This window comes from Nannobrachium achirus (assembly GCF_963921795.1).
Source record: "Nannobrachium achirus genome assembly, chromosome: 23".
NCBI classification, from domain to species: Eukaryota; Metazoa; Chordata; class Actinopteri; order Myctophiformes; family Myctophidae; genus Nannobrachium; species Nannobrachium achirus.
Window position 1 is genome coordinate 40,289,861 of NC_137830.1, and position 14,691 is coordinate 40,304,551.

The following is a 14,691-nucleotide window of genomic DNA, read 5'->3' on the forward strand; positions in this document are numbered from 1 at the left end:
TTATGACATCATCAACTTGCGACGGGCATTTCCCCTATTGAGTGAAAGATTAGCTATTTCTAGAATAAATAAAATAATTGAGGTGTTTTTAATTTTACATTGTAGTTATAGAGGACAATTATAATGTATTAAGGCATATTTGTCGTATTAGTCAGGGATCACTTTAAAAGGAATCGGAGGACACACCTGGTGGCTGTGCACTTGATGAATAGCCGTGCCTTGTACTGTAGGGTTAATTTTAAAAAAGTGAAAGGAGGGGGATAATATCAGCACAGTGGGGGGTGATCAATGACTTGAAAGAGCAGTAGCGCGCTAAAGACACATGGGTCCCTAATCCTAATGGGCATCATCAAGCGAGAGCTGTGCTTACCCTTCAGATAATTTTACCGCTGCCTCTAATTACTAATCTTCATGTAAGAACCAAACAGTGGCCAAATATCTTCCTGCACGATCATCCATGCCCCAAGTAATGGGGGAATTGTTTCTTTGTTTGTTGAGCTTTTCAGCTGAAGCTGGGTCTGACAGTCATGAATGAGCAGGGCCCGTGCGATCAATCAGTTGCTCCGTATAGCAATCTAGTGCAAGCCTACCCTTCGTTACGAAATGTGTGTGCGCGCGCGGCGCGCGCGTGTGCGTGTGTGTGCAGTGGTGTAAAGCAGCGTTTCTCAACCTTTTCAGGCTGTGACCTCCAAAATAATCAGATTTTAACTGGGGACCCCTGTCGAGCACTAATATTTGAGGAATTACATTTTTGTATAACATGGTTCTATTGTGAAAATAGCTGATCTACACGCTCACAACTTCTCGCGTTGCGAGGCGTTGTGAGCATGTAGATCTGCTATTTTCTAAATTCTTGCCTCTAATATTTGACAATTTGGCCAATGTTTAATTTGTCGTTATAGAGGTATTAAAATGTCCTTACGATGTCACTTTAGAAATGTGTAGATACCCTCTATAAACTTAAACTTTATGTTGGTTTGTTTACTGTTGAGTGAGAAAACAATGTTGCACATTAAGTGAATGACCTGGGGACCCCCCAAAATATTTTGGGGACCCCCCTGGGGGTCCCAACCCACAGGTTGAGAACCACTGGTGTAAAGTAACTAGGTAGAGCCAAAAGTTGAGCATGAACAACAATGATTGCTTTATTCTTTATGCAGGCAGATGAAAGGAGGGTAGAGAGAGGAGAAAGTGAATGACAAAGCACGAGAGTGCGCGCGCGAGAGAGAGCAGCGTTAGAGGGTTTACAGTCAGCGTCTGAGAGCAGAGGGCTCAGATGCTGATGCTGGGTGCAGTGGTTGGATGCAGTGTCTTAACGAGGGCCATGTTTGGCAACAGCAAATGAACAGCACAGGCAGGAAGGCTTTTGTGGCCCCCAGGGCCTTCCGATAACAGTAACACACAGCTGAGAACATCACCTGCCTCCCTGCCTGCCTCCCTGCCTCCCTCCCTCCCTGCCTAACATTTAGCTGGGGACCCCCTCAAGGACCGCTGGGTCCCTACATTTAGCAACCAGTGTTCTACAGGTTGGAGAAACGAAAACAAAAAGCCACAATGGCTACCCTTTCGCTCTCATTGGGCTGTCACTAAATGAGAAAGTTACCCTCGTTGGGCTGTCAATGACAGAGAAAAACCTGAGACTGAAGAGGGTCTGTGAGCCAGAGCCTGATGCCAGCATGAGTTGAATCCTTTTGGAAGGCTCACTAGTTTTATAGTGGTTCTGTAAGGCAATGCCTGCCAAAGGCCCTTGTGTATAGTACAGTAAGTACATCAGCTAAGCCAGAGGGTTCTTGGGGTGTAAGGGGGTGGCAAGGCGGGTACGGGCCACTGACACCAGACCCAGAGGTGTTGCACCAAATTCTGGGCCCTGGGTAGTTTAACTATTGAAAAATAGCAGATATACAAGCTCACAGCGCGGCACCGAGTGCTGCGCTGCGAGCTTGTAGAACTGCTATTTTTGAAAAATCGTGAAAACATTTGTCTTTGAATGTTTCAAATCCTTCTAAGGTTTTTCGAAAAACCTATGTTTCTATGTCAGTGGTGATCAAACCTTTTCATGTGAAGGACCCCCAAAATTATATGTATTTGGCCACGGACCCCCATCTCAAAGTATTTAGTTCCAGGGACCCCCCAGAAGCAAAATTTGAGTTACAAATGTTTGCTTAAAGAATACACATATTCAAAGATTTGCACACATTTTCACGACTTTTCAAAAATAGCAGATCTACAAGCTTGCAGCGCGGCACTCGGTGCCGCGCTGTGAGCTTGTATATCTGCTATTTTTCAATAGTTAAAAATAATTCCAGGCCCCTCCACCGTGAAGTAACTCAGTAACTAGTAACTCAGTCCCACTTTCCCCCCCCTTGTGACGCCCATGACCAGACCCACTGGCCATTGCTTCTTCACTGGGATTCGTCGTGTTGTGGTTGAACCGAGCCAAGAGATGGAGGGCAGGGGTGTCAGCGGGGTGAGGAGGAAGAGTGAGAGAGCGGAGGGGGAGGGAGTGGCATGCATTGCCGGATCGCTGAGCGCGCTGCTGCAGGTCGGGAAGAGTCGAATGGGGGGTTGGGGACAGGGGTGGGTGGGCGGGTGGGTGCGGGGGGCAGTGTCACTCCGATGGGTGGAATGTGTCACGACGAGCACTGGAGCCACGACCTCTGACAGGGACGTGCTGGGCCCCTGATTCAGCCCGGGAAAAAGAGTTGGAGAGGCCCTCATTGCACGCTATAGGGAGAGATCTCTCTCTATAGCGCTGCTGCTACTCAAAGATTTGCCATTTCAGATCATGACAACATAGTGACAAGCCAGTGGGCCAATTATCGTACATGAGTTATATTTCGTCGTTGTCGGGTGGAAACCTTGTATGTCCAAAACCGTTTGTTTTGTATTTATCATTTAAAAAATGATTTAAACTAGTGAAAACAGCCAATCTACAAGTTGTGTGCTTGTAGATCTGCTGTTTTCACTACTTTTGTGCAACGGCCTTGTATGATGAAGCAGGGCTTTGCTTTGCGAAAAAAATTATACATTTGAAACTTGGAGATATAAGGTTTCTGTCCAACAGTGACGATTTACTTTGTTGGCCGCCCAGCCCCCAAAATGGAACGAAGGCCGACATTTTATTTTTATTTTTTTCCTAATGGACGGCCTGGACAGGCCGGGAATGAACCGGCCGTTCGGGAGTTGTCCCGCTTTTCCCAATGGCCAGCAAGTCCCTGACCTCTGATGGAGGGAGAGAGACAGAGAGAGAGAGATGCAGCCAGAGCGATGCTAAGAGAGAAGGCAGCGGCAAGACGGAACAACAGAGGGAGAATAATGTGAAAAGGGGGAGAAAAAGCATGGCAAGGGTGGAAGGAAGGGAATGAGACAGGGGCGTCAGGGGTATGCAGCTGCTGTACCCTGGGTCCAGGGGGGAGAATAAAAGTTACTTTTAAATATAAATATAAATGAATGTCTCTTTGTCTATCTGTGCTGGTTATTATGTTGTTAAATTACAGTAAAATAACTACAAATGCAAAATTTAACAAAATGGTCACTTCAACAAGGTATTATAATTATACTCTCCACACTTTTATTCTCCCCATCTTGACAAAATGGTATATTCCCAGGTTCCGCAGGTCAGCTGCACAGGTGCAATGCATTATTGTTAATTGTGGCACGTTTACTAACATGCCAAGTTTAGCTGCACTTGAACAACCGTTCCAGGCTGCCATATCCAGCCCTAGAAACTGTAGAAACGGGGGAGAAAAAGAGAATGTACTTCTTAAAATAAAATAAATGTATCACGCCTGTTGCTAAGGTATGGCAACATGACTTGTGCGCGTGCAAGACACCAGTCATGTTGCCATACCTTAGCTTTTTCTGAACTGACGCCACTGGAATGAGAGGAAAGCAGGTTGCAGTGAGGCCTATGGTTGATCCTGCCAGTGCTGCAGGCCTCAGTGGCAGAGGACTGATGTCAGTAAAGGCACATTCACACACACTGCTTATCATCTAAATGAGACCACTTCCATTTCTGAGAGACGACGCAAATGCCTCAATTTGCTTATCCACCACTTCCTCTGAGTCTGCACAGTGTGCACACGCACGCACACACACACACACACACACACACGCACGCACACGCACACACACACAGACCTGGGAGCTATCTATTGACCTCCTTATGAACTAGATAACGTGATTTACTTTTTTGATCATCAGGTTGTTGACTTGAAATAAAAATAAAACAACAGTTGATTTACGAGAAGTGTTTCATGCAAACACAAACAACATTACAGCCTAATCGCTTGCAAGCAACGAATGAAGCGTGGAACAGACGGAATCACTGCATTAAAAGGAATTGGCTTGCCCAAAACAGGGACAGCGTGCACCATATGACTCTTGTCTGCTGCAGATTCAACAGAATGTGCATCCCATTGCTAAGTACCACTGCATAATTACCTAAGGTCTAACAAAACTCCTTCATAAAGCATTAGAGTAATGCTGATACCATGTAGGCCAATAAAGCGCTGTCTGTCAGATTAATTAATTGAATCGTTTGCTGCTCGCACGTCGCTGGGAGGATCACGATTGCAGGAGTGACATCTAATTTCAGCTGGCCGCCAGCAGACGTGGCAGAATAGTATGTCAGCTCTGTCATTATACAATGACAACCAATACATCACTACGGCTGACAGACTTTCACAAACGGTGGACATTGGCAAAACCGTCTGATAATGGAAAGGTTATTTTGTCTTGGCTGCCCTGGACGGATCCTCTATCACTGAAGTGGTGTGAATTGTTAGACACGAGGCAAAGATATAAGCTCAAATTCTCCAATGTGCTATAGCTATAGATCAGGGGTCAGCAACCTTTTTGAAATGAAGTGCCACGTTATTATTTTCTAGAGTGTCAGTATGCCATGTCAACATACATTTTAATGACAAATATTTTGTCATATTTTGAATGGCAGGACATTGTTATAAGGATCATTAGACCCAGAGCAATAATCCATCTCCCCGATTCTCTCCCCAGTCAGAGCTCAGAGTTTTAATGAATGTAGAATTATCTACAAGATGTAATTTGCTATAAATTAGCTAACTTCATTTAATTGACCACGTTTACATTTTTTAATGACAAATATTTTGACATATTTTGATTGGCAGGACATTGTTATAACGATCATTAGACTCAGAGCAATAATCCACCTATCTCCCCGACTCCCTCCCCAGTCAGAGTTCAGAGTTTTAATGAATGTAGAATTTTGTGCAAGATGTAATTAGCTAACTTCATTTAATTGACCATGTTTAAAAAAAGATTTGTTTTTAAAATAAAAATCCTCTCTCTCAAACGTATGCCAGTGTGCCGGTGATCACCCTCCCCTGTGCCAATGTTGGCACCCGTGCCTAAGGTTGCCTACCCCTGCTATAGATATACACAGTGATATACATGTATGCCTGTGGTGAACTGGCCAGCAGCTACGGTATGCATTCAGATGTGGGGGGAGGGGCCTCGCATTTTCTGCTCAATAGAAATATAGCCTGGAGAATGGCGTGATATTTGGGGTATTTTGTAGCGCTTCAATTTGCATGAATCCTTGCACTGTCTTGTATTCTGAACCACAGTGTTATCTCTGTAGTAGGGATGGGACGATACGTGATATTATCGTGAAAAAAAACACTCACGATAATTGTATCGTGGAGATTTAATTTATCGTGATATCGTCCTACATCATGCACTGGGATCAATTCACCCTTTATTTCCCGAGCTGCATATCCGGTACCACTTAAACCCTCTATAATTGGTAAAAGGTCATCCCCAAAGGCCTTTTAAGAAAGAATGGGAGCTAACACCATGCGCCCATGTCTCTAAAAGCACACACACAACTGCGCAAACTCTTCCCTTCTCTTCCACCAACAAACCTCTGGAGTCTGCCGCAAGCGGGGAAAACTTGTGACTAGAATTACTGACACACTTTCAGAATGTGCTAATCTCTGTTTACAGTGGGAATTATCATGCAATTACCCTTCCCCCCTCCCCCCCACACACACACATCGACAACATCACTAAGCAATGCACTCATTAATGCACATCTTTAAAAGAGAAATTCCATTTCACTATGTCTCACAGAGACTGCTAACTACACATAAACCATAAATATAAATCATCACATGGCTGACTAACTGACTGACTGTACATCAAATGAATGCATTTAAATGGCTGCTACTTTGTCACATACTGTATTAAAGGACTGTTCTGTTCTGTTGTACTGCTCTGCATGTTTTTTCACCATACTGTCCATGCCAAACAGAAACAAACAACAGTATCACCCGTATTGCTTCCAAGATCATCGGACTTCCCACACCCACACTTGCTGATATGAACAATAAGGCCATTACACGCTTAGCACTCTCAATAACAAGTGACACTGACCATCCTCTGCATAGCCACTTCGACCTAATGCCATCAGGGCGAAGATACAGAACCTTGGCGTGGCACAAAGTCCGGTTTAAAAGGAGTTTTGTCCCCTCAGCCATTGCTGCACTTAACAATCTGCTAAACAATCGCCCCCGTCGCTAAGAGGGTTTTTCTGTGTATAGTGGGGTACTGATGATCTATCTATGTGATATGTTTGTGTTGTTATATGGTTATGTGTTGTTTCTTGTTTGAACAGACTGTGAAGACAAAATTTCCCTTTGGGGACAATAAAGATTATTATTATCAGGACACCTCAAACATGCAGAACGGTTGAAAGGCAACAGCTCATAGGAACAGCAGAGCAGTACAACAAACAACACTGCACTATTGCACATAAGAACTCGTCCTGTCGCATCACTGGAAGGCACAGAAACGCGTTGCATGATAATGTTAAGCGTATTCAAGTATAACATGATTTAAGGATTGGGCCATGTGAAGGTGCCTAACTTGCAGTATGTATCGATTGGCGAAGTCAGTTCATAATCATAACGCAGCGAATAGGCCCTTGTAGCAATCAAATGTCTAATGATACATACATACGACGGCAGGAATCGATCGATCCGGAGTAATCAATTACAACTTAGGTACTGTGGGTTCAGGGATCTTCAAATACACTGCAGGTTTGAAATAGGAGGAATGCACACATTTGTTCGCCCTCACCCACACCTCCACTCAAGCTCCAACCAACTTAGATGAAACTATAACAACAGCCAGGGGTGTCGCACCAAATGGGCCCTGGGTGCAACGATTCACTGAGGGGCCCCCATGAATATTCTTCATAGGGGGAGGGGGTTTAACCCATTTAGACTGGGAACGCATTATTACGCATTATTTTGTGCTTTAACTACTGAAAGGGTTATTTTTGAAAAATCATGAAAATTGGGGAAGTTTGGGGGTTTAGTATTTAGGAAGGGGTAATCCCACGCAGGAGTTGCTATTTTGGGGACCCGCTATATCCCTAAAAACACCTGCGCTACCCATTACATTACGCATAGGTGTGGTTTGGGCTTTACGACAATGAAACCAATCATCGTGCCAGATGCCATTGCCTCTAAGAGAAGACACGCAACCCGTTAATTGTGGATTCATGCTGAAAGTCCATGCAATTACCTGTGGCAGGGCGGAGGTGAGCTGGCGCTGTAGCGAGTCGCGGTCGTAGATGACGTCCTGCAGGTTGAGCTGGGACACGGACAGGCTCTCCTGGGTCTCCCGCAGCGTGTCCAGGAGGCGGTCGCGCTCGTCCAGCATGTTCACCATCAGCTGCTCAAAGTGGGAGTCCGGGTCCGAGGCGCTGCTCTGCGAGCCGCGCTGGCTCAGCGCCGTGTCCTCGCTGATGGTGGGCATCACCTCGCACATCATCCTGCCTGCTCTGTTGGGGACAAGGAAGGCGGGGAGAGTCAGTGGCGAGAAACGTAATATATTTTTTTTTACTTAAAGGACAACTTAAGTTTTTTAAAACAAGGGTTAATATTTTAGATTGTAATTAAAGAATATAAAAGATTAGTGTTAAAATTATTTCATTTACTTCTTTCTATTGTTTTAGAGATTCTTATTTCAGTCGTTGGGGGCATGCGTACAAGTGGCTAAATATGTAATTTTACACAGAATAAGCCCATAATTTCCCAAGCTACAACGCAACCTTTCATGGTTGGATGTGACTTATGGGGGCTAGGAGTGTTACTGTAAATAGCAATAAAGAAACTGCTGGCTTATTGTGTCTAAAAAGACATATTTAGACAGACACTTTTTAACACAATTAGTGCCTCTTAATCTGAAGGTTGCTTGGTGCCTCGGTGCCACGCCGTTTCCTCCATAGGCCGCCGCTATTATTTTGAAGGGCTGGAAGGGGGTTGTTTTTGTTTTTTTGGATTATCACTTGACGGCAACGATTACGTCATCTAGTCACATGACAGTGTGGGTCCAGAAGGGAAACATGGCTGCGCCCTGCCTTGTGCCTTGTTTACATTTAGATCTGCTGCAAAATGTCTCAAAATGGCTATTTTGTTTAAATGAAGTTTCTTTATGGGCCTCTCCATTGACTTAACATTGAGGAGCTTCACTTCGTGTGCACGCCCAACGTGCGTTGTAAACAAATCGCCGACATTACCGATGGGGGCGGGACCGGAGCGACATTAAGTAAGTAATAATATCTTTACTGTATATACAGTAAGATTCACAGTCCTCACCGTCAACGGCGCCATGGTATTAACCCTTTCAATGACGGTGAGCGCCGTCTACAGCAGCAGAACAGTTAACACTCACAAGTTGTCCTTTAAGTAATAGTATCAATAGTGCAATGTAGAAATACTCTAATAAAGGTCCGGAATGAAAAATGTATTTGAGTAAAAGAGTATACAAAAGTATTGGCATCAAAATGTACTTAAATTACCAAGAGTAAAAGTACTCGTTAGGCAGAATGTCCCTTTTAAAGTTTTCAAATGCATCCACAAGTTTCCTAGTCTCGCGTAGCCAGACAACTATTCCACAATCTCTGAATGCTACTGTATATAGAGTCTGGAACTACAGCTCCTGAACGGCGAGTAATGGAAACTGGCATTTCTGTTCAAGAAAATATATTTTATAATTTAATTTCTGCTAAGCAGCAAGCTAAATATGCTTAGATGATGTTTTTATTTATATTAGGATAAATTTGCGCGATGTGAGACGGAAACGGAAGTGAGGAGGAGGCTTCACTTCCACTTTAACCGGGTACTCATCATTCTTCTTACGTTATTCCAGACTGTATGACGGGAGCGTTTGTAAATCGCGGAGTCAACAGTCCGGCCACGCGAGACTACAAGTTTCGCAACAAGCTTACTGGGGAAAAAATGTGTGCTTCACTTCCTCTACACAGCTGATTCAAATCACTGAACAAGCACCATGTAATCACCATGCAGAGATTCAGGTGTGACAGTAGCCCTGAATACATGACTATCATATACCTGTACATGATAGTCATGTTGCCCCGTTAACATGAGGAGCAGTGGGGAATCGAGCCCTCAACGGTTTGAGCTAGGAACATCAGATTTCAAAAATAAAGTGCCAGCCAACTTTGACAACGATTTGACGCCGCGCAACGTTCATTACACGCCGCTCCCGGATTGTTGAATAAAAAGCATTTTTATCCGAAATTATTTTGCTTAACATTGTAGTTCCGGCTCTAGTGGACAGTCGCGTCATCTCCGGTTGCTCATTGTAGTGAACGGAGATGATGCGATGGCGCGACTGTCCACTAGAGGGGGAAAATCCAGGAAATACAAGGATAAAAATGCTTTTTATTTAACAATCCGGGAGTGGCGTGTAATGAACGTTGCGCGGCGTCAAATCGTTGTCAAAGTTGGCTTGGGTAAGCACTTTATTTTTGAAATCTGACGTTCAAACCGTTGAGGGCTCGATTCCCCACTGCACCTCATGTTAACGGGGCAACATGACTATCATGTATATGATAGTCATGTATTCAGGGCTAGTGTGACAGTAACACAGCAACCAGTCAGAATGAAACAGCGAAGGGGAACAGGAAGTAATGTCCACTTTCAGGAAACGTGTGGATAAAAATGTTTTTGAAAATAGACGATCTACTGTACAAGCTCAAGACGCATCTGCTATTTTGAAATGGACAAAATGTATAGAACTTGAAGTGGGTAATGTATGTTTTGTAATAATTATACAAATCTACAAAGTAAGTAACTAAAGTTTTCAAATAATTGTACTGGAGTAAAAGTACAATATTTGCCGCTGAGATATACTTTGCAGTCTTGCAGTTTTGCAGTAAAGGTTAGGTAAATGACATCATTGTGCAATATTGGTGACATAATTATTTTACACTTGCAATGCTAAACTAATATTTCAGATCTCAGCAAGCAGTTGTGATATGGACTTTTTGAGCACAAATACACACACACAAAAATAAAGGAAATAAATAGACCCTATGAACATTGATTTTACAATATACGTAAATTGTATCTCAGAGATATCTCAGAGAGAGTAAAAAGTTCTCAGAGATAGAAATACCATTAACACATTAAACGCCCACGTGGTGCCCACGCGCCAATCTCTTTGATGTTTACGTGTGCCCACGACGCGTTCGACGCGTTGTACAGTAAACTATACTGTACTGTAGCTACTGCACTTGGCTACCGCGGTGATGAAACAAACTCCATTTCCCAACATGCAGCGCGAAATTACGTCACCCGGACGTGCTGTCTGTCTCGTTGACTTCCTGTTTAGCGGCTGCACAAAAAATGCTGTTTTCTCCGGATTCTCTTCCTTTTTTCTTTTTTTTTCTCAAAACGGCAGCCTCTTCTACCGGCCGTAACACAAACACTGTGGCTTAGAATTGATAAAAAACGGTCCTGACTGAAAGAAAAGATTTTCGCGAAATAAACAGGACATACTTGGATTACATTTACTCGGATTACTTTTCTCGCCAGTACTTCGAAGGTAGGTAAAATGGCGGGTTGCCATGGGCACCAGCAAATTAAACGTCGAATAATTCTGGGCACCCGATGTGTTAAATGGGGGTCCGATGCATGTCAAACTGGGGGTCCTTGAAATTAAAATGGTTGAGAATCACTGCTAGAGCCGTAAAAATCATCTCTTATATGGGAGTCCCTGGCATATCTTTTCAACGCTCAGAAATCCTCTTTGAGCCTTTGCATACAGTTAACGGGTGAGTGCAGTCCAGGGGTGTCGCACCAAATTCTGGGCCCTGGGTGCTTTAACTATTGAAAAATAGCAGATATACAAGGCAAGCTCACAGTGAGCTTGTATATCTGCTATTTTTGAAAAATCTTGAACATTTTTGCAAGTCTTTGAATATTTCAAATCCTTTAAGGTTGTTTCCCTTCTCAACATATTTAGTTCCAGGGAACCCCCCAGAAGCAAAATTTGAGTTACAAATGTTCGCTTAAAAAATACACATATTCAAAGATTTGCACCCATTTTCACGACTTTTCAAAAATAGCAGAACTACAAGCTCACAGCGAGGCATATTGTATATCTGCTATTTTTTAATAGCTAAATAATTAAGGCCCTTGTGACGCCCCTGGTGCAGCCCCTCGCTGACATGTTGCTCTGATGTCAACAGGGAGGGCGTCTCTAGCGAGAGGATCCAGGGGGCTCGGATGCTCTGACTTCACTGACCTCCCTGAAGCCTAGTACAATTTACCCTGGAAGGACACTGGTGAGTGGCTGAGTCACTATGTACGTATGTACGTATGTATGTGTGTGTGTGTGTGTGTGTGTGTGTGTGTGTGTGTGTGTGTGTGTGTGTGTGTGTGTGTGTGTGTGTGTGTGTGTGTGTGTGTGTGTGTAGTGTTTGTGTCCATCAGTGGTGTAAAGTAACTAAGTGCATTTACTTCAGTACTGTATTTAAGTACAATTTTTAGGTATTTGTACTTCACTTGAGTATTTCCAATTTCCAATACTTTTACTTCTACTCCACTACATCTCGGATCCAAATATTGTACCAGAGTATTTCTATATCGCAGTATTAATACTTTTACTCAAGCAAATAATTGTAGTACTTTTTCCACCACTGGTGTCCATACGTGTGTGTGTGTGTGTGTGTGTGTGTGTGTGTGTGTGTGTGTGTGTGTGTGCGTGCGTGCGTGCGTGCGTGCGTGCGTGCGTGCGTGCGTGCGTGCGTGCGTGCGTGCGCGTGCGTGTGTGTGTGTGTGTGTAGTACTACTGTATGTGACTGGGCCTGACACACTTGGAGCATGCATGGCTCAGCATCCTCACCCCCATGCATTTCAAAGCTGCAAAGATGTCTTGGGAGGCTGGGCGCTCTCGCTCTGCCCTAGATTTCATGCTCGTGCTGTTTAATGAGCCAGCCCAGATCAGATTGCATAATACTGTACACACTATATCCTACGCCAGGGGTCTTCAACGTTTTCAGACCAAGGACCCCTTAGTTGAGAGAGAGATGAAGCAGGGACCCCCACAACCTTTTCATAGATTCCATATAGTTTCATTGTTTGACAGCACAATCGTCAATCTACAAGCTCACAACGCCGCGAGGCGTTGTGAGCTTGTAGATCTGCTATTTGTGGCTAAAGTTCTCAGAATATGGACACTAGGGTTCAAGTGGTTCATATAAAAAAGGAGAAAAAAACCTTCTGTCACTCAAAGGTTTGGAGGACCCCCTGTAGTAACTCTGAGGACCCCCTAGGGGTCCCGGACCCCTGTTGAAGACCCATGTCCTACTATGGTGAAAACATGGGGCCACTTTCATCCCTGTGTTCCCATGGGATTTCAACCGCACGGCTCAAGGGCTGAATGCATGTCAACATCAATGCACAGACGTACGGTAGCGTTTAACACAATCTACAGGTAAGTCACTTCATTGAATCCTAAAAAAAGCCTTGTTGCGACAGTAAGTCACAACCGGCACAGCTTGTCCGTATCCGTCCAAACAGGTAACGCCTGACACTACTGTGGTTCCCCTGACACATCACTGTGACATCACAGGTGACATCAATCACATTGATGTCAGATACTCAGAGCAGGGATCTCCATATGGGCATAAAAAGGTGACATCACAGTGGTGTGGCTGGTTCAAGACAAGGATCTCCATGTCTGGGCATAAAAGGGATCGTATGTTGTGATGTCATGGGAACCACTCTAACAGATTCTCTTTTATGCCCATATATGGAGATCCCTGATGTCATCAATATTAAGCCCATATCTAACAGGACTTCATATGGGAATGCCCATATATGGAGGAAGAAAGACAGCCCATGTCTGTGTGGCTGGTTCAGACAGGGATCTCCATGTGTGGGTATAAAAGGGATTGTATGTACGTATGATGTCAGATGTAATAGACATCATAGGATTTTCACATAACGAATAACTGAGTAAGCATGTTTGGGGTCTCACAGCATATCTCCATATATGCAGTGGTGTACTTTTTTTGAGGGTATACGCTCCGTGGCTATTCGTGTGGCCAGGGCATACGTCAGTGCATAATGCCTGATAATAAATATATTATTTGTAAACAACAACACCTTCTTATTCCCCAATGAGATACAATAATCCATCACACAGAAATAAGACAGGAGAGTGATCAGAGTGAGAATGGAATGTTTTACTATGGAGAGAGAGAATTCAAGACAAAGGTACAACAGAATAATCAATGGTTCATGCTCTCTCTGACAAATTATTTTTTGACATGAGTATAAGTATGGTCATTTCGTCAGTCAATGGAAGACGTTTCAACAGTTCATAGGATATGTTTCTTGTCCACAAATCACAAGACAAAGAGTCAATTTTCCTTGGGGAGGAGATGTTATTGCCGTCTGGATGACACCAGATGTCCCAGGCTGAGCCTTATAACCCAACACAATTCTCATTGTTTTAGTTACAGGCTCCATGGCAGTAGAAGGCCTCAGTTCTACCAGACAGAAGTCTGGCCTTGTAAATGCTGCACATGACTTTATGGTACAGTAGGGTCAGGTGGTCAGTTGGTCATCAATATGTATTGATAAAAAGATGATATGAACCATAACAAATAAAATACCTATCAATGCCTATCAAATACGCTACTTTGAAAGGTTCACGAGGGCAGACGCTATTCATATTTTTATTTCCGACAGCAGACGCTGTATACGTGCGTTACAGGTAGAACACAGCACTGCATATATGGGTACCAGGGGTCTCCATATTATATATGTTCTGACATCACATTGTTGACCAAGACAGCCTGGTCTGGCAATCATGGATGGAGATCCCTAATGTCATCAATATTAAGCCCATATTTGGCAATGCCCATATATGGACGCTCCATATGGCCAAGACAGAATTCATTTGCAAATCAAGACTGCTGACTATAATCACCTGGATATCCGATATATGCAGATCACGACACTAACCTCATCAAACCCTGGATATCCATCCATACAGTACATGGAGACGACTGGATCATCATCACTTACTATAGATCTCCATATGGAGCTGGTCAATACCTCTACCTCTGACCACACAGACTCCTTATATGGATATAGCTAAGCTTAGCTGACCTGTTCTGACATCACAGTGATGACTCGACCAGCTCAGCAGAAGGGTATACATGCCAAAGCACCCATGTGCACGCGGCCATGTGCACACGGCCATGTGCAGTGCACGCGGTCGATTCTCGCCCTTAGGGCGTCTTACTGGTACTATTATTATACCTGCTATTATTGTCATGATTGTTACTATTGTTGTCGCTGTTGCTTGTATCTCTCTCTCTCC

The 14,691-nt window shown here is 43.8% G+C and overlaps 1 protein-coding gene across 1 annotated transcript in view; it reads right to left on the bottom strand.

Moving 5' to 3' along the window:
• The window catches only part of ppfia2 (PTPRF interacting protein alpha 2), a gene marked incomplete at both ends in the record, with an annotated part of 259,369 nt that extends 251,551 nt beyond the window's left edge, over positions 1 to 7,818 (bottom strand). Inside the window, one exon of the mRNA XM_080754745.1 lies at positions 7,570 to 7,818. Within this exon, the coding sequence (XP_080610871.1) occupies positions 7,570 to 7,818 (249 nt within the window). The remainder of the gene's footprint in view (positions 1 to 7,569) is intronic.
• Positions 7,819 to 14,691: the final 6,873 nt, after the last annotated feature.